This window comes from Crocodylus siamensis, chromosome 5 (genome assembly GCF_052110815.1).
Source record: "Crocodylus siamensis isolate JL-2025a chromosome 5, ASM5211081v1, whole genome shotgun sequence".
Taxonomy (NCBI): Eukaryota; Metazoa; Chordata; order Crocodylia; family Crocodylidae; genus Crocodylus; species Crocodylus siamensis.
The window spans coordinates 114633551-114653540 of record NC_143399.1 but is presented as its reverse complement, the minus strand read 5'-3'; the positions used below and the strand labels follow the sequence as shown (position 1 = coordinate 114653540).

The following is a 19990-nucleotide window of genomic DNA, read 5'->3' as shown; positions in this document are numbered from 1 at the left end:
GGCTGATGGTCCTGATCTGGATCTTGGGATAGGTGCAGTGAGCCCCATCCGGCCACACAGAGTCATTTTAAGGGGCAGCCCAGCTCCAACCCGGTTCAATAGGAAAGAGGGTTTAATCCAACCCTGACCTGGTCCTGCAGGGAAGGGGGCTTGACCCATCCCCAACCTGACCCTGTGGGAGGGAGGAGGCATGCTTGTCCCCATCCTGCTTTGGTGAGGGGGCCAGGGCATGGCCTGGCCTCAACCCAGCCCTGCAGTGGGGAGGGGTCACGCAGTGGAAGGAGAAGTGGGTATAGCCCAGTTCCATTGGAGGGAAGTGGGCACAACTACTGCTTGGGGTTTGGGAATTTGGCAGATGTGAGGGTGGCTATATTAATGGCCATTACTGGCAAACGTCCTGATGTGCGTGGAGTCCCAAGGATCAGATGTGATGGCTTTTCAGGTCACTTTTGGCTTGTGGGCCAAGGGTCGAGCACGCCTGCTTTAGAGCAATTAAGCCAACCTTTTTTGTAAGGCTTGCAACAAGGTAAGTTTCACATATCCCCTGAGTGCCACTGATCCCCTTCCCCTCCCTGCTCTGTTGCCCTTTGTTGTGGTTCCTGCTCTATTGGTTGCTGTTTTCCCTGCTTCCTTCCCAGTCTGTTGCATGCCACACACAGGGATTGCAAACTTTGGGTACTCGAAGGGCCCTTGTGGCACATGTGCTGGAGGTTGGCCACTCCTGCTTTAGAAGGCGAGCATATGAACAGGGCATATCTTGAGCGATCCATCCCTGCTGTACCCCCTGACATCATTGACATAATTGATTTGCCATAATTGATTTAGGGATATCAAAAGATATATTTCTTACAGTTCTGTTTAGTAGGTATTAATGGGCCTAGCCTACATGCATTTGTATAATCTCTTTTATAAACCAGGCTATGCTATCTTCATCTATAGTGGAGGCAACGAGTTCCTCAAGTTAACTATGCATTGCATAAAAAGTACTTTCTCTTCCTTATTAAACCTCTCTCCTGCTAATTTCAGTTGATGTTCCCTAGTCCTAGTATTCCAAAACTCATATATCCCCCTCAGCCTTCTCCTTTCTAAAATAGGAGTCCTAGCCTTTTTAGTCTCTTTACCCTGATCATCTTCGTAGGCCTTCCCTGTACCTTTTTACATTCTTTTTGAGACCAGAGCTGCTTTTCATTGTACATAATTCTCTTAGAACATCAACTTAACGTGCAGTGATGACCAAAAAAGACAATAAACTTTGGGTAATAAAACATTAAGGAAGGAATTGAAAAAACAAAACAGTCTGGAATTGATTATATTCTGGTTTGCTATATGATAGAGTAAGAGGGCATTGGTAGCCATTTTTTTCATTTTATTTTAAATATATATGTTCTTAACTGAACAATAAATGTCAGTAATGTATCAAGGTCAAAGCCAAGGTCTCTTCTTGAGTTAATGGGTACAAAACTACTATCTTTTAAAAAGTTTCATCCATTTTCACCAGTTGAAAATTTTAGAATACTAGTCATGAATTGCCATCACTTGGATCAGTACATTAGCATTCAGTCTGATCTATCAAAACTAATTATAAGGAAAATTGAGGTTTTAGGAACTGTAATTCTGTTTTGAAGAGTACTTCCAGCAGATGTCCCCTTTCTCAGTTTCCCAACATATTTAAACGCTTACTTTATTTTGATTTTTTTCTTGTTATTCATTAAACAATCCTTTCTCTGCGTCTATAATAACAGAAACATCCGTTTATTTTTGTTCAATCAATGTGCCTATCTCCAGAGTTTTAGTTTCAAAGTAATACCCTTTTAAAATAAATTCAAAATTTGATGGGCTACAGGTCATTACATTGTTAATTTGCATTTGAAATGAGTGTTCCCTAACATTGAGCAAGTGGTGTATGCTAGTTGCAGCATCTCCTTTTTTTTCCCCTTTCTCAAAGTTATTTAGGAATCTTGTGAAGTCATTTATAGGAAAAAATAAGGGCAGCAAAGTAGAATATAATATATAGAATGATCAGATGAAATAGATTACTCTTGAATGCCCCCAAAACACGTGCAAATAAAGATTGCAGTTTTCTATTTGTCTGATTTGTATGATTGTGTTCTTTTTTTCTGTGATGATGAGTTACCTCAGCTTACATCCACTATCATAAATGTGGACTTTATAAGATGCAATTCCTATCACCATTTTCTTTTTCCATGATTGTGACAGTGCAGTTTTAACTTGTTTCATTCTGGAAGAATGCCCACTATGCTCTAGTCATCACAATTCAGTTCAAGGGAGTAATGAATATCCGTATATGTATTTTTAAATTATAAGCCATCTGAAGTTACAAAATCATGAATAGGAAATTTAAATGTTCTCTGATACCTAAAAACTTTGTTTATTATAAAAAATATTTTTTACAGTTTGAGTTAGAGCCTGGTTTAAAAAAAAAAGCCAATGTTTTCCCCTTCAGTTTTTCCCCTTTGAAACTTGAGATCTTATATTAATAGAATATTACTTTTTTTTTAATAGAATATCAACATGACTCAGGGTGAACTATCAATGTTCTTAAAGTAAAATTAGTTTTCTGTGCATAAAAGAAAATGAAAGAGATCTTTGCTCTCTAAATGGCATATTTTGTTTTTAAAAATGCTTTGCAAATATATATTATGCCGATAATTAATCTGACAGATCCTTCCTGTACATGGCGTGCCTGACCAAAACTAACTAACAAAATGTTTCCAAGTGATGTATTATTGTCATATCTGCCTCCCCTATTTATGTTGAATAGTACTTTGCAAGTACTTTAAATCAGCATGTTTAAGGGTAGCAATTAGCCCTATTCTTTTAGACAATGTATTGGAAAATCAAAGGGTCTCCCTTAGCTCTCATCATCTTTCGAATTCACCAGTTCTGCTGTCACTCATCCTCTCATACCTTTTTGAGCTACAGCTCTTAATAACAAGTGTGCTTTAATAACATCCTTAGGTTGTGACCCCGCACGTTTATAGATATACAAGGACTTGCTGCTAAAATGAGTGCACAGAAGTGACAAAAAAGAGCATTCATTAAAACAATAAGTTATTACTAGAGTTAGTTTGTGCTATGAATTCCATCTACTTCATGAAAGATTAAGGTTGTTAAAATCCTTTGTGCATGGGAAAAAAAAACATTTTTTAATGTATTCCTATGAATTATTTGACTTTTCTGATGTATCACATTATATTTTGGAAACAGGTTACTTGCGTTATATGGTAGCATACTGTGCAACTAGGTATTATGAGAACTGGTTATGGGATGTGAATGAAGAAAAAGTTGTTTGTTAAATGCAGTATGTTTCATTAGCAAGGTAGAAAATAAAATATTTGGAACTGGTTTTCATTTGGTAGCTTGCTATGAAGTATTGGCAGTAATGAGAACTCATGAACAAATCAGTACTTTCCCACTATACAAAATGCCAGACCAACCACACTTTTGGTATGACATGGTATCTTACCAGCTTACTGTAAAATGTTTCTTATGATTGTTTGGATTGGAGCCCTGTAAGAAAAAGCCTACTTAAAAAATGTAAAACCAATGTCAAAAAAAGCCAGCTGGATGCTTGAAACAAGCTGTGGGTATGTGCAGACATTCACCACGCCTGTTCAATGATCATGCAGCTTATGTTTAGCCATGTGATCATAATTTAGGAGTGGCTTGCGCACACATTCACTGGTGCCAGGAGCCATACCAGTAACCCAAGGTACTAACTAGGGTTGGGGTAGGTGAGATTGGGGGAGACTGGCAGGTCCATGCAGGCGGTTGTCCATCCAGGTCCATGGGGGGTTGGGTCATTAAAAATAGCCCAATCAGGTTTGGGGAGGGAGGAGGAAGAGTACAGTCCTGGGGCTTAGGTGAGTGGCTGAGCTTTTCCAGCCCTGGGGCTAAATTCTGAACATGTGCAGACTTTCAGTACATAGGGCTAACCTGTTCCTCATCTAGCTTAGTTCTCCTCAGGTGAACTATCCTTTATCCTGTCAGCCATTTTTGCCCAGTTTAACTTCCCTGAACATCTGTACTTATCAGCACTTAGATAGACTTTAGCCTAGTTAGGAGTGATGTAAATGTAACATCTTTCCTGCCAGGCAAGGAAGGTAAGCTTATGTTAGTTTAAGGATTTGGGGTGGATGCTTTTCTTTTTCCTTTCTTTCTTTCTTTTTTTTAAATGGAATTGTGATGTCTCTAACCTTTGTGTCTAAGCTTTTCCTCTTGACAGAACTAGTTTTTGAATGAGGCTACTCAGTGAACTGTTTTGTTCCCCCTTCCCCTCCCCAAGTTTTCCTTCTCCTTTACTTGTAAATTTAAATTCATAGACCTAATGCCTTGCAGATGTAATTAAATGGAAAACAAATAATTTTAATTCGGTTCTAGCAAAAAAGTAAAAGGCTATTCCTTTGACAGTTAAATTTAGAGTTGGGAATGATGCTGTGTATTCTTTTAAGTAATTTTTTACTTTCCTTTTTAATCAAATAAAAATTTGGCAATTCCAAACATATATTTATACTGGTGGTGGTAATGATAAGTACATAATAATTTATATTTAGGCCAGGGTTATCCAACTGGTGGCCCTCACTTCCACCTGGCTGCTGATACACCTGTCAGTCTGGCTTCAGGGGCAGCTGGGAGTTTTGAGCTCCTCTTTCCTCTGGTTACCATTACCTGACCTAGCACACAGGGTGGTGCAGTGCAGCCCGCAGTGTTGGGGTAGTCAGCAACCCCGAGTGCCTGTGCACCGTGCTGCTGGGGAGAAACTGCAGGATGCTTCAGGTAACCTCCACTGGTGTATCCCCAACTGGTGTGGTCCATGGGGCATGAAGCCCCCAGCTCCCTAGAAGTTGGATGGCCTTGATGTAGACCATTGTATTTTCATGTTCAATCTGAATCAGGCTGGTGTTATACTAGGCTGTGTTTAAAACTTGTATGATGCACTTGGAACAGATGTAATGGGGGAAAAAAGTAACACACTGAAAAATTTTCCTTATTCTCTTTTCTTTCTAGGCTCTGGACTCAATGATGGGCAGTGGCACGAAGTCCGGTTCTTAGCTAAAGAAAATTTTGCTATGCTCACCATTGATGGAGAAGAAGCCTCTGCAGTTAGAACCAACAGTCCTCTGCAAGTTAAAACTGGGGAGAAATATTTCTTTGGAGGTAAAAATGAAGTACAAGTATCTCTCTTTGGTGTTATCTTTTTCTTAACTTCCACGGATAAAATGGAGACTAGGGTAAAACTTATTTTTAGCAACAACCTTCACTCTAAACAAATTAACATGGATCATGACTGTCAAAAAAGAAGGAAAGTTTCAACTCAGCTTTATTATAATGTTAAAGACCTTTATACCCCTACATGCCTAGATACTCTTAAGGGAGATCTTCTGGCTTTCTAAGTGAGTTCCCAAGTGCACCTGTTGCCGTATTTAAGTCTGTTGGTAAAGCTGCGGTCTGTAAGCAGAAACCTGCAGTGAGGTTCACCCACAGGTGGTTTCACTTTATTTGAAACATCCTGGCGGCCAGTTTCTAGAAAGTTTTTTTGTGCGGTTCCACTAACTAGTGTGGAATGGGGAGAGAAACTGACCTGTCTCTTCCTTTTCTAAGACCTATGATCCTAGAGAAATAGGGCTAGAAGGAACCTCCAGAGGTCATCTAGTCCAACCCCTTGCCTGAGACAGGATCATCCCTATCCAAACCATCCTATACAATCCATAATATAAACTCTATATAAAACTACCAGCAATCCTGACACAACACTCACCTAACACCTGCCACCAGTAAAGTGGGGGAAACATGGCAGCCAACATTCTGCTTCTGTGAAATGATGTTAATAGATGCTCAAGAAATCCTGGATAGATAGCCATGCTTGCCACTACAGAGGAAGGTAAAAACCTCCATAATCCATACTAATCTGACTAAGGATGAAAATTCCCTTGTGACTCCAAATACGGTGATTGGCTTGACCCTGAGTGAAAAGACAAGACCTTCTAGCCAGAAACCTCTGGATTTAGGTCCAAGCAGGAACATTGGTACACTCTAGTCAAAATCCCTAGCCTTGGCTGCAATTCAGACACAATGCCTTTGAGAAAGGTTAAAAAAAACCCTGACACTTGTACCAGAAAGAGGGAGGAGGGGGAGGGAAAGGATGTAGCTCCCAGCCCCATCCAGCAACCAGCAAAGTCCAGAAGCATGGTAAATACCTATAGAAGAACATAGGCATATCTATGCCTAGATCATCCCAGACAAATGGCTGTCCAACCTCTTCTTGAACACCTCCATTGATGGAGGGTCTACAAGCTGAGAGCCCACAACTTCCCTAAGCCATCTATTCTACTGCCTCATGTTTCTAACAGTGAAAAAGTTTTTTTCCTGATATCTAATCTAAACTTACTTTGCTGCAACTTCAACTTATTGGTCCATGTCCTGTTCTCTGCAGCAGGAAAGAAAAAGTGGTTTCCCTCTTCTTTATGGCAGCCCTTCAGAAATTTCAAGACTGCTATCACGTCCCCTCTTAAGTATACCTTTTCTGTGCCTCAGCATGCCTAGTTCCTTCAGCCTCTCTTCATATGATTTGCTTTCCAAACCCTTTAGAATCTCTGTTGATAAAAACCTCTGGACCTTGTCTAACTTCTCCATGTCCTTTTTAAAATGTGGAGCCCACAACTGCACACGGTACTTTAGATGAGGCCTAACCAGCACTGAGTAGAGAGGCACTATCACCTCCCTGCACCTTATGCTTTTAATAAGGCATCCAAAAACTGTGTTCATTTTTTGTAAAGCTGCATCACACTGCAGACTCATGCTGAGTCTGTGATATACAAAGACTCAAAGATACTTCTTCATAGTGCTACCATTCCGCCAGGTATCCCCCATTTTATATTTGTGTTTTGATTATTCCTCCCAAAGTGTAGCACATTGCATTTGTCCACATTTGACTTCATCCTGTTAGCTCTAGCCCAACTTTCCAACCTGTCAAGATCCTTCTGAGTTGTGCTCAGATGCTCCAACATGTTCACAATCCTTCCCACTTCCATGTCATTTGTAAACTTGCTCAAAAAGCTTTCTCTGACAGCATCCAAATTATTAATAAACACTTCAGACAGCACCAGGCCCAATACAGACCCCTGTGGGATTCTACTCAAAACCTCCTACAATTCTGAAATGGACCCATTAATAGTTACCCTCTGCTTCTGGCTATCTGTTGATATTATAGTAGTTTTATCTAGCCCACGTATCTCTAATTTGTTTATGAGAAGGTAACGTGGTCAAAAGCCTTGCTAAACTCAAAATACACTATATCCACAGCATTTCCATCATCCACCTAAGTAGTTACTGTGTCAAAAAAGAAGATAGAGTTTGTTTGACACTATTTGTTTTTCATAAATCCATGCTGGCTGCTTGTGAACAGCGTTTCTTCCTTGAGATGCTTAGAAATGGCTTTTTTAGGATATGCTCCAGTAAAGTCCCAAGTATTGAGGTGAGGCTAACTGGCCTGTAGTTCCCCAGATCCTCCTTTTTGATGTTTTTTAAAGAGGTGGGCTGTGTTGGCTTTTTTTTCAGTACTCTTTTACGTGGTCTGTCTCCCATGATTTCATGGAGATGCCAAGTACTCTGAGATCTCCTGTGCCGGTTCCTTCACTACCCTGGGTGAAGTTCATCTGGCCCTGCTAACTTGAATTCATTCAGAACTAACAAAAGCTCTCTGTCCATCTCTTTTGTTATCTCTTCCCTCAGCTTGCCCTCTTCCTTATCCAAATAATTCTTACCAGGTATCTGGCTTCCACTTACTTTTTTGTGCAGAATGAGGCAAAGTAGCTGTTGAGTAGATCTGCCTTCTTTGCATCTTCTGTTAGGAGTTCCTCCGGCTTATTAACAATGAACCCACAGTTAACAAGGCTGACCCTTTTTTCTAGACAACATACTTATAGAGTCCCTTTTTGTTGTGCTTGGCCTCCTCTGCCAGGTGCAGCTCATTCGTCATCTTTGACCTCCTGATTTTGTCCCTGCAGGTTCTTGCTGTTTCCTGGTATGCTTCCTTGGTGACCTGCCCATTTTCCACTTTCTGTATGCCTTCCTTTTTCCTAACTGAGAAATAACTTGCTCTTACCTGTTCAGGACAGAATTTAACCCTGTGCTTAACTTAAAGCACATATTTAAGTCCTCAAATCAATGAAATGTAAGCCTGGTGTCTATGGTCTTAACTGTCAGAAGTGTTACCCTGTAAAAGAATAAACATAAGTATGTATTAAAGTGCTTCTATAACAAGGGGCTATGTGGACAGAGTGGGAAGTCCATGTAATCAGAAGAACCAAAAGCAAAGCAGCATGGCATCCTCCCATGACATTCTGTGTGGCATCCAGAAGAAACAAACTGCAACCTAAATCTTTAGTTTAAGGTCTGAAAATCTCATTTATTTTAGATTAAATTTAGTGAATATTTGGCCATTGCATTTTTCACATACAGTAGACCCCCTAATTTACGCAAGTATTGTATTCCAGGGGAATTTCATGTATGTTGAATTTGCATAAGTCGGGATGACTTTCCCCATAGGAAATAATAGAATAGTGAGAGGTTGCATACCCCAGACATACCACAGTCATGGCTTTTTCCCCCCCTTTTCTGGGTGGAATCGTCTTTAGGCAGCATGTCTAGCATCTCACCTATGCATCTTGAGATGCTGCTACCACAAAAGCAGCACAGCTCCACTTGATTCCGCCTGCAAATCTTGTGAGGTGTTCATGTATATACGTGAATGATGTGCATCTCGAGGGGCATTTTCCAGTCTGAAACCTAATAAAAAATTGCATAAACGCAAGACATGCATAAGTCAGAATCGCGTAAATCGGGGGTTTACTGTACTTAGTGGACCGAGTATGCAGTAAGCAAAACTTCTACTGAGATCTGTAAATTAAATAATGAATACACTTTGTTTAGCTGGTTTTCTATAGAAATGTGCCATGTTTTGAGCTGGTCTTTAAAATTTATAAGCTGCAGAATTAATCATAGTTACAGTACTGTAAGTATATATAACATTACTCAGGAGACTGAAACATTCCTGAGATTATGATTTTAGTACCAAAGCCAGCAAAGGAAGAAGTTTCTTCCAAGGTTATTCTCATTTCATTATATCATCAGTGCAATTGTTTAAAATACATATAGAAATTAGTGTTTAAATAGTCCTATAAAAACTAATATACACTTAATTAAGAATAGAGTCTAAACCTCAGGATAATCATGCTATACTTCTGGGTAACCTGTATCCTCATAATAGTAATGATTATGCAGTTTAACATTAGAGATTTAAGCTTAGAACTGAACTGGCACTGAAGGATACTGTTGTTTCCTTGTCCATGGCAATAGCCACCTTGCCCAGCTTCCCTGTTAAATTCTGCTGATCCAGATACCAAGAGTCCATGCTGTGCTGTTGGTAGAAATAAGACAAAATATTTAACTTCTGGAAACTTTTAAACGTGCTTTATCTTTTGAAGTTTTTACTAAGAAACTGTTGAGAATCAAACAGACTGTAGCTTCTAGACAGGTATAATTTCCTCTCCCACTCATCCCATCAACATTCAGTCTGATGCTTTTGAATGTAAAAGTGTTGACCTATTCATTAGACTCCCTGCATCCTCACCTCCCCACTATAAAAAGGATTTACACAGGCTTCTTTCAGTGGACTGTAAGAATCAATTATGACTATGTTCCTAAATGATCTCAATGCTGATTTTGCTTTATAACAACTAGGGATGCACCGATAGAGATTTTGGGGGCCGATACCAATAGCTGATATTTAAAGAGGGATATCAGCTGATATCAATCTGATATCTGATATAGCTGCCTCCAGGTGGTAAGTCCAATGTAGTGGATGGGGCAGAGGGGGGGCAGGTCAATGCTCCCTGTGGTGAGGGAGGGGGCAGGGGCAGGTGCTGCCCAGCTGGGGTGGGGAGGCATGGGGCGGAGGCAAGACTTGTGGGGCTGGGTGGCTTGCACCTCTACTTGCACCCTGGGAGAGCAAGGGGGGTGCCCCCGGATCTGCATGGTGTGGGGCAGGCAGCATCTGTGGGGTGGAGCCAGAGCCAGTGCTGCACAGAGCTTTTCTCACTGGGGGCTGGGCTCAGAGCGGGCTCCAGAAGTGCTGGGAGATGGCTGCAGCCACCCCAGATTTCACCACAGCTCTGCTGCTAGCCCCATGTCACCGTCCACTGCCCGGCACAGCCCCTGCTGAATGCACTGCCTCCACCCAAGAAAAAGCCAGAGATGCACTGGGCAGCAACAACGGGAGCAGAGCTTTGGCAAAATTTGGGGTGGCACAGCCTCCTCTAGTGCTGCCAGAGCCCACTCTGAGCATAGCCCCCAACAAGAAAAGCCCTGCACAGTGCCGGCTCCAGCTCCACCCTGCAGCTGCAGCCTGCCCCACATCACATGGATCCAGGGATACACTCCCCCCTGCTCTCCTGGGGTGCAAGCAGAGGTGGGAGTCACCCCCACCCAAAGAGCCACACCTCCATCCCATGCCCCTTGCCCCGCCCCTCCTGGGCAGTTCCTCCCCGCCCCTGCCACCTTCGTCACCATGGGGGGCATTGATCTGCCCCCACTATGCCTCTTCCATTGCCGTTCCCCTTCCAACTTACCAGCTAGAGGCTGCTGTTCATGCTGCCTGCTCTACTCCATGCTGCATGGTGGCTGCGCACAGCATGGGCATTTATCAGCCAAATTATTGGGCCCGATATAGACTATTTTCTTTATATCAGTACTGATCCGATATTGAACCGATGTATTGGTACACCTCTAATAACAGCTATATAAATTTCTGGCATTTAAGGGTGTGCACACTTGTGTGTGTATGTGTGTGCACATTCATATGTATTATACCTTTCATAGCAGTCCATGAAAAATCTCCAGGAAAAAATACATTTAAAGTTCTCTTTTAAATTCTGGAGATGGAAAATGTATTCACAAACTAATAGATGACTAACAAAATCATTATTGCTGTCTTTTGACAGCACTGGTATTTCAAATTTGGTAAGTGGAGTTGTTTGAAAGCCTTGCTAGAGAATTGAGTACCATAATTATAGGTATTGCTTTGTTGAGAGTTTAAACATTTATTTTTCAAGCTCATTTATATCACAAAAGTAGTATTCCAAAAGTTAACTTTGTTTATATTATTGCCACTTGCTTACACCCAACTTTAAAATATGTGTAGTGAACAGTGATCAGTATTTCTTTTTCCAATTGTCATCTCCAAAACATCTTTCTTTTAAGACATGTTCACTGCTGTAATGTTAGTTCCCAATTTAAATCTTCCCCAAATATATTTAACATGTTGTCACTGATTATTCTGCTGAACTTGTGTATGTAATATTTCTATAACTACCTGAACTGCTACTTGTTTGGATAATGTGTCATAAACTTCAGAAATGTATCTTCCTGTATTATTGTCATCTTATAGGAAGAGGAAGGGACCATGATGTAGTACTAGTCCTAAAATAGCTTGCCATATTAAGAATTTGTTTCCATAATTTGCATAACATTTCCAGAAGTCTCTGATCATGCATGCTTTCCTGTCTTCATATATGCTTTATCCTTGAAAAAGCTACATAGATATATTACAACTAATATGTTCCAGGCTTTCCCCAGTGTGATTTCAAAATAAGTATCTTTAAAAAAAAAAATCTAGTATCTGGGTGTCAGTCAAGCAAATGCATAATGTTTATATTTTCTGTTGTGTTTATTAAGCAAAATTTTGACACTCCTGTTTCGGGACTGCAGTGCAGCATTTTTGCTGATACACATCATGGAATTTCAACAGCAATGTAATTGAAATAGTAAATTGCTTTATTGCAGAAAAGCCCACTAGAATGACCTTGTATTTTCAATAATGGCCATCAAGTTATGTCATTACTAAAAAGTAACATCATATTATTTCATGTGAATTTGCAAAGAAAAATCAGTCCACTTTCAACTGAGAATATGCATTTTGTTACAATAGCCTTCGCATTAAAAAACATTGTCTTTATATCAAGGGAGGCATTGTATTAACATGGGGAATCAATTAATATTTGGGTGGTTCCAAGTTGCTTCTATTGTAACGTAGTTGTGGCAATATCATAGCGTGTGAGGTTGCACTGAGGTGCAGTCATTGCTAGTTAAAAACATATCCCTTCTGCAAAGCTGATATTGGTTTCTCAATCTTGGCCTTAATTTGGATGGAAATTATTGTCCCTGACAGACAACTTAGCTACCAGGAGCACACGTCACAATTATGATTAATATTTGGACAAAGAGGAATTATAAATAGGAATCTTTTGTAATTTCAGCCCCATGTAGCTAACATTTTTTGGTTTTAATGAATTGCATTACTCATAAGAGGTTTCTTTATTTCTCTGCTGAAGAATAAATTTCTGTCAGAGTACATGCTGTCTTTTTTCTCTTCCTCTAGTATTTCTCAGTTTCCCAGCAGATACTTAGATCATGTGAAGGGACAGACAAATGTATTCTTTTATCCAGATCTAAGTGTTAAGGAGAGCTGTGCCAGTGGTCGTGTGTGTGTCTATGTGACAACTATTTATTACCCTCAGACATCTCCTTTCCTTTCATGATGCCTTTCCCTTTCTTGTTATGCACTTGGGGTTTTGAATTTCCCGCCTCTGCTAACCTTTTAGTGAATAATATTAGTTCTGTTTCATGCAAACAACTGGAAGGAGGAGGGCAGAGGAAAGAAAATGAGCTGCAAAGTGAAGTGAAATCCATTAGCCTTGTTTGCACTATGGGAGATGAGATGTTTTCATCAAGTACCTTAAGCTTGCACCAAACAAAGTAATTGTCCAGTGCCTAGAGGAAAGGTTTGAGTAGAAACATAATTTTGATTAATTCCAGTTTTACATCATTACCATCATCACTGCTTTCTCTTGTGGTCTAGCTTTTGCATAGAGAGTTTTAGTTCTAGTAGTAATACCTGCGTGAGAACAAAGCTATGCAGTGAGCATCCTTCAGTCCACTTGCTTCTCTCTTATTTTTTGACAAGCAAAGCTTTAGATGAATGGGCTATATGACAAGTTTCCTATGGGGACATTGGTTTGTAGCTCTACAGTAATTCTTTTCCTTCTGTATGAATGTACAAAAAGAACTGTAGATGGAATCTTATTTCTTCAGCAAGACTCATTTGTTTCTGAAAGCTGGGTTGATCTAATTTTCCCCTAGGGCATAGTAGGGGAGGCAGGAGGGAAAGAGAAGCAGAGAAACCTTCATCTAAGTTCAGTGCACTAGATGAATCAATATGTGAGTTCTTTCTTTTTGAAAATGTCAAGTGCATCTGCAAGTATGTGTGAAGTACAGACATACCTCATTTTATTGCGCTTCGCTTTATTGTGCTTCGCAGATATTGCGTTTTTTACAAATTGAAGGTTTGTGGCAACCCTGCGTCGAGCAAGTCTATCGGCACCATTTTTCCATCGGTTAGCATTTTTTAGCAATAAAGTATTTTTTTAATTAAGGTATGTACATTTTTTTTTAGACATAATGCTATTGCACACTTAATAGACTACAGTATAGTGTAAACATAACTTTTATATGCACTGGGAAACCAAAAAATTTGTGTGACTTGCTTTATTGCGATATTCGCTTTATTGCGGTGGTCTGGAACCGAACCCGCAATATCTCCGAGGTATGCCTGTATGTACATTTTGCCATGCTGTTTCTTGTTGGCATTCTGTGAATTAGATATAAGCATCTGGACTTATGCCAGGCTGGACTCAATGATCTCCCGAGGTCCCTTCCAGCCCTGATGTCTATGAAATCTATGAAATCTATTGTAAGCATGGCCAGCCTTCTTAGATCTTTTCATCGTGCTTGGAAATTATTTTCATGTTGGCAGGATATCCGATGTGTTTGAAGTAGCACAGATATATGGGATTTTTCAAACTAGTAATGTATCTGAATTAGACAAATCTCAGCTTTATAATTTATTCTACAGGAGGAAAAAAAATCAACAAATCACAACTCAGGATATCCATTATCTGATACGTGGTACTGAAGTCTTTGTGGACACTACTGGCTATATTTTGCAAAATGTATAGCTTCTGGTGCACTGTCCAACTTATGCTCTGTATATATTAATCCAAAATTGCATATGCAAATGTCCATTTTAGGGCTCTATTGCTTGCAGGAGCATATATAAGGGTATTTCTTATGGGCACTGTATTGCTAGTAGGATTTGAAACATGTTTTTAAAAGAACAAAATTGTCCTGTGAGTTACCATAATGAAAATCAAAAATGATTCAGAGCAGAATTTGCCTCTGTGTCTCCTGAACATGCATTACTACTTTTCTCAGGTCTCTCCCATGAGCCATTATAAACACTTGCAATAGAAATACAGGCAATTTTCTATCGGCATCAGATTAGAGAATGGCATATATTTTCTTTACACATTCTTCTCTGTTACAGACATTTTAAAACTAATGCAAGATTTTAAAAAAACAAAAAAATATGTTTACTCTAGGACACAGTATTCTGCTGGCATGGGATAGTGTAGATTTACCCAAGGGGACTTTATTATCTCTTAAATTCTATAGCTACATGATTTATTACCTTTTCCATTTAGCACAATAGTCACATTGTTGCCTTTTCCCAGTTAAAAACAAACTGTACCATATGCCAGAGTGCTACAGAAAATCAAGCGAAGAATATAAGAACTACTGTACAAGATTTGACTGTTACTCCATTTAAAAAGGAAATGGCTTGAGAATGAGAAGAATTCCTCTGCTAACACAGAAAAAGTTGTGATAGGTATTATCTGACCAGGGTCAACGAACAGTTTGAATGATCATTTTCTAACTGAGGGAAGAAAAAATAATACATGAAGATGTTTAGTATCCAAAGCCACAATTCAGCAAGAAATAAAACATTTATATAACCCCATTACTTTCAACAGGGTGATCCACATGTTAAAATCTCTCCTGGATTAGAATGTAACCTGCTATTAGCCCCTCATATTATGTTTACTTTCCAAATATCAAGAAACGCACTCAGTTTTCCTTTTTTTTAAAATGTCGATAAATTTGGCAGTGGAGGAGAAGTGGTAGTTTTAATTGCACCAGTTGTCTGGGAACCAGACAACACTGCCATTACTTCCCTACTGCCAAATTTAATTCCCCCAGATGAATGATATAGCTTAATGCTTCAAATCAAGCTGGTATGCAAGGACATTCTGCAGCTAGACTTGCTTGGATATGCACTTTGTTGTGGAGCAAATTATGCCACTTGAGGCAAAATAACCTTGCCTGGCTCCTCCCAGATCTTCAGCCAGAGGGAGCTAGAGCCCAGGGCCAGCACCTGTGCTGTCCCCAAAAATATAAAAAGCTGCCCTGTCCTGGCCCCAGCAGTACAAAAAGCTGCCCTGTCAAGTAGCTCAGGGCTACTTGCTCTTAAGAGCTTCTGGGGCCCAGCCAAATGGTACCTGGGGACACTACCCCTTGTGCCAGCTGCACTGCTGAAGCAGCCCTGAGAGTTCCCTGCACCCTCCACCCACTGCAGCAGTCTGGCAGTGGGGGCTGCTGCCTGGCTGTGACCTGCTGTGCACCTGCCAGACTGGATGGGGACTGCACAGCCAGTAGAGGCATCTGCCCCTCTGGGCCAGCTGCCAGTAGACTGCAGTTGCAGGGCTGGCCTTTGTGCAGCACTACTGCCATTTGTGCCCCCTGCCCGGCCATCTGGGCAGCTATCACCCAGAAGATGTTCCTGGTGTGGTGGCCTGCTTTGAACTGTCAAAGCATATTCTCCTGGCCCTATTCGTCCAGGAGGTCACCCACAGCTAGATGGGTCCAAGGTGCCAGCTCTGAGCAGGCAGGATCCTGCCACTGGCCTCCGTAGCAGGAATTCTGGTGTTCTCTATTGGAAAACTGAAAAATCCCTGATAAAAAAATTCAAAAGTCATTCTGTAAAATACCCCCAAATCCATGTTCCTCCACAAGTAAAACAAAAGACCACTATAAAGACAGAGAGCAAGACAGAGACAGCGATCAGTTGGACAATGTTTTATTGATATATCTACAGTGTTAAAGCAAGTCTCTTATCATAATAATAAAGTGAACTCTAAATACAGGTTTCATGAATTCATGAATACATGTTTTGCTGCGCTCCCACAGGGTGCTGGCCGCCACACAATGGGTTTGCCCCCCCCAACAGGAGATTTGGCTGCCCAATAGGGGATTTGGCGCTCTCACGTGTTTCAGCACCAGGGCGAGGGCCAACCATAGAGATGCTTTGGCAGCCAGAGCGTCTCCATGCAGGATCCAGCCTCTGGTTGCCTCAGGTCCCTGACCATGCTCTGCCCCGCTTTTTTAAACTTTGCTTTTTTTAGACTTGCAAACTTGCAGTGCGGGGAACACTTCTTTGTTCCCACGCTTACCTATTGCCCTGCCTCAAAGGGGTTTGAGGTGGGGCAAGAGGCACATGGATGCTTGGGTGGATGTGCCCACTGTGAGCATCTTCTTGTAAAATAAATGCAAAGCAATAAACTTCAGTGCTTATTGTACAGGAGTTCATTGCTTCCAGTTGCCGTGTGGCCACGTGCACCTGGGTTGGCAGTATATTGAGCTGGGTCAGAGTAGTCCTGGCTGGCAGGGGGCACTGACTGTCAGACGTGGCTCAACATGCTCCACAGTGGCTAGCTGGCAGGCAGTCCTATATTGAAGCACCCTCGTGCCCAGCCAGCTACATCAGTGGCTACACATGCATTGCTGCACATTAAAGAATGCAAGTACTAACCAGCAGTGGAGTTAATTACTTCCCTGCAGCCTAATAGAGGCACACATGTAGACACTGACACTTTACTGCAGGGCAAATTAGTCAGCTCCACAGTAAACATCTCATGTAGATGCTCTCAGTTACTACAAAGGAAGATTTTTGTTTTCCTTTGGGCTGCCTTTCAAAAACAAGTTGTATATTATATTTAATATGAAAGTATTCTGTATACAAGAACACTGTAAATTAGGTGAGAATCCTATGAAAATTCTACTGGCCATCTGTCTACATCAGGCCAACGTGCAACATGTGTGCCACAAGTGGCATAGACAGCCTCTGTGTGTAGCATGTTGCAGAACAGGGAGGGAATGGGCAGCACATCAGCAGACAGGGCAAGAAGCAGAAAGAAAAGTAGTAGTTCAGGCAAGAAGTACAGGGCAGAGAGCAGAACATTACGACAGAAAGCATACTGAGTAGTGAAAGGAGATCAGAGTGGCACTCACCAAGGGTGAGGGGCTAATTTGTAATGCCAAAAAGGTTGACCCGCCTGGCATTCATCTTTGTACCTAAAATCTGACCTCTTGAGTCTGAAAAAGAAAAAAATATATATAAAAAGTAAACTTTTCAGATACAGTTTAGTATGTACAGAATTATGCCATTTCTACTGATAGGAAATAGAATAAACATAGTTGCTTTTATGATGATTGCACTCCCTATTCCTACCCATTCTTTTCTTCCCTCTTTTATACTGGTTGAATGCTTCTCTAGAAAGGTTCTTAACACTGATTATAAATAATGGCTCGGGTATGAAACCTGACTGATGCCCCAATTAAATCAGTAATTACTATCTGCTGTTTTTTTAGTATAAATAAACTATACGTAGTTCTTTGTGTCTAGGACTGGCAATCAATTAAATCCTAGTGTGCGTACTCTCCCAGTTCGCCTCTAGCTGAACATTGTAAATCCCATTAGATCTAAGTGGTAATCCAGGGCTGCTATAGAAAAGCTTATTACTATTTCATCTATAAATCGTGACACGTTTTTATAGGGCGTTTTTTTTTCCCCCAAAAATGGTCATTATGTTGTCTCACCATTAGGGGATGAAAGCTGTTTTGCCTGCTAAATAGAGAAAATTGGACTATGAAGTTGAATGTGATATTTAAAGTGTTGTATTTATACTATAAGTAGACCATTTAGCTTACCTTAATAATGCATTTCAGTATGAAATAATAAATTGCAGCTGAATCAGTCCCAATAATGCCATGTTAATAGCAATGGGTTTATTGCCCTAGATTATATATAGTCAATTTATAGTCACAAGATACCTTTCAAATTGCAGTGTAAATGCCCAAATGTTTCCACATGAGTTTAGCTAAAGGTGGCAATGTTTTGGTAATACAGTGTTGAATATCTGTTATTAACAATTTTTATAAAGGGATTAAATTGTTGACCATCATATGATGAGATGGTGATATTATTGGAATGCTTCAAGTTAATTCCCATCCTTTCCAGGGTGCAATCATTCTGCACTTTAACTGAGTAGAACTTGATACACGGTTTTGTTCAATCTTCCTACCCCAATTCAAGAATGCATTTATCCCTAATTATATAATTATTATATATGCATATACATAGATTAGATTCATTGAATTAGAAGGAACCTCAATGGGCCATCTAGTCCAACCCCTTGACCCTGCCAGGCAAGAAAAGTCACCAACCCTGGGGTTGTGTGATCCCAGCCAGGTGCCTGTCCAATCTCCTCTTGAAGAACCCAAAGAATGGAGTGAGTACAACCTCCTTTGACAGCCCATTCCACATTTTGACAACCCTGACTGTGAAGAACTTTTCCTAATGTCCAGCCTAAACCTCTCTAGTAGCTTATGGCCGTTGTTCCTTGTCGCTCCAGGGGGTGCCCTCATGAACAGATGATCACCTACTTCATGTTGCTCTCCCCTTATGAATTTGTACACCACCACAAGGTCCCCTCTCAGCCTTCTCTTGGAGAGGCTGAAGAGGTTAAGGTCCCTAATGTGTATACGTGGGTGCATGCACATGCGCGCATGTGCACACACACACACAAAATTAAATCAATTATTATAAATATGGGTGTATTGGGGAAATATGGAGGTACAGCGAGGGAAGCAGCAGTGGCAGGTGGGGGGAAGGGGTGGGGAGGCAAGATGACTAGGACCATGGAGGGTAAGCAGGAGGATTCTTACCTGCTTTTGAAAAGAAAGAGAACCGATAATGATTTCCCCAAGATTTATTTCTCTGGGATAATTCTTGTCATTGTCACAGGGCTAGCTAAACAGAGGTACAACTAACCCTGTAACTGTGAGTATGAAATTGCCTGTTGCTGGTACCTGAGTGCAACATTTGCAATGTCAGAGTTCAAGTCTTTTCTCATGTTGAAGTGAAATTCCATGTTTTTCCAACACCTAGATTGAGACCTGGGATACAGCACCCTGTCCATCAAATTTCCTTACCAGCCTAACTTTGGGTACCTGTGGATCTCCTTTCTGGAGGTCTGTAACTAGAAGGACCAAGCAGTAACTAATCAACCTGCTGAAAACAAAACAAAACAAATACTTCTCTAGCAGTACGAATATGGTACAAATGGTTTCTCTGGGAGAAAAATAACCCAGGAACAGTTAGAGTCAAACCACCCATGAGAGAGCTTCTCCTGGGAGAGTGAATGTCTATACACAGTATCTTCTGAGAGAGGCCACAGCACAATTATCCAGCCTCCAAGTTTGCTTTATTCCTGCCCCCATGCACTCCCTTCCCTTCCCATTCCAAGACAGTCTGTCACTCATTGAACTCTACTGCTCCAGTCAAGTGGGGAACAGAAGATGCTCCCTTCATAATCTGCACATTGTGCAGCAAGGAGACCAAGGCTGACACTGAGCTTGGTGATCCAACCAGGGTGTCCCTGTGCACTGCTGTCAGCTGTCTTCAGGATGAGATATGGCACAAGATAGGTGGATTCAGAGGGGGAAGTAGTAGGGAAAGCAGCATCAGCAAGTGGGAAAGGGTAGGGAGAGGATATGACTCAGACCATGGAAGGGAAATAGGAAAGATTCTTACCTGCTTTTGACACTTGAAAAAAGGTGCATGCAACCTTATATAAAACTGTAGTATTTTTATGGTGATTTAGACAAGTTTACAATCACTAGACTCTCATGGGAGGTTCTTATGCTTCATTCTGGTTCCCCTAAATGATCTCATGAA

The 19990-nt window shown here is 40.9% G+C and overlaps 1 protein-coding gene across 1 annotated transcript in view; it reads left to right on the top strand.

The window, feature by feature from the left end:
• CNTNAP2 (contactin associated protein 2) overlaps positions 1-19990 on the top strand; it is a 1889175-nt gene that overhangs the window by 1082203 nt on the left and 786982 nt on the right. Inside the window, exon 9 of the mRNA XM_090049982.1 lies at positions 5029-5178. Coding sequence (XP_089906108.1) covers positions 5029-5178 — 150 coding nt within the window. The remainder of the gene's footprint in view (positions 1-5028; positions 5179-19990) is intronic.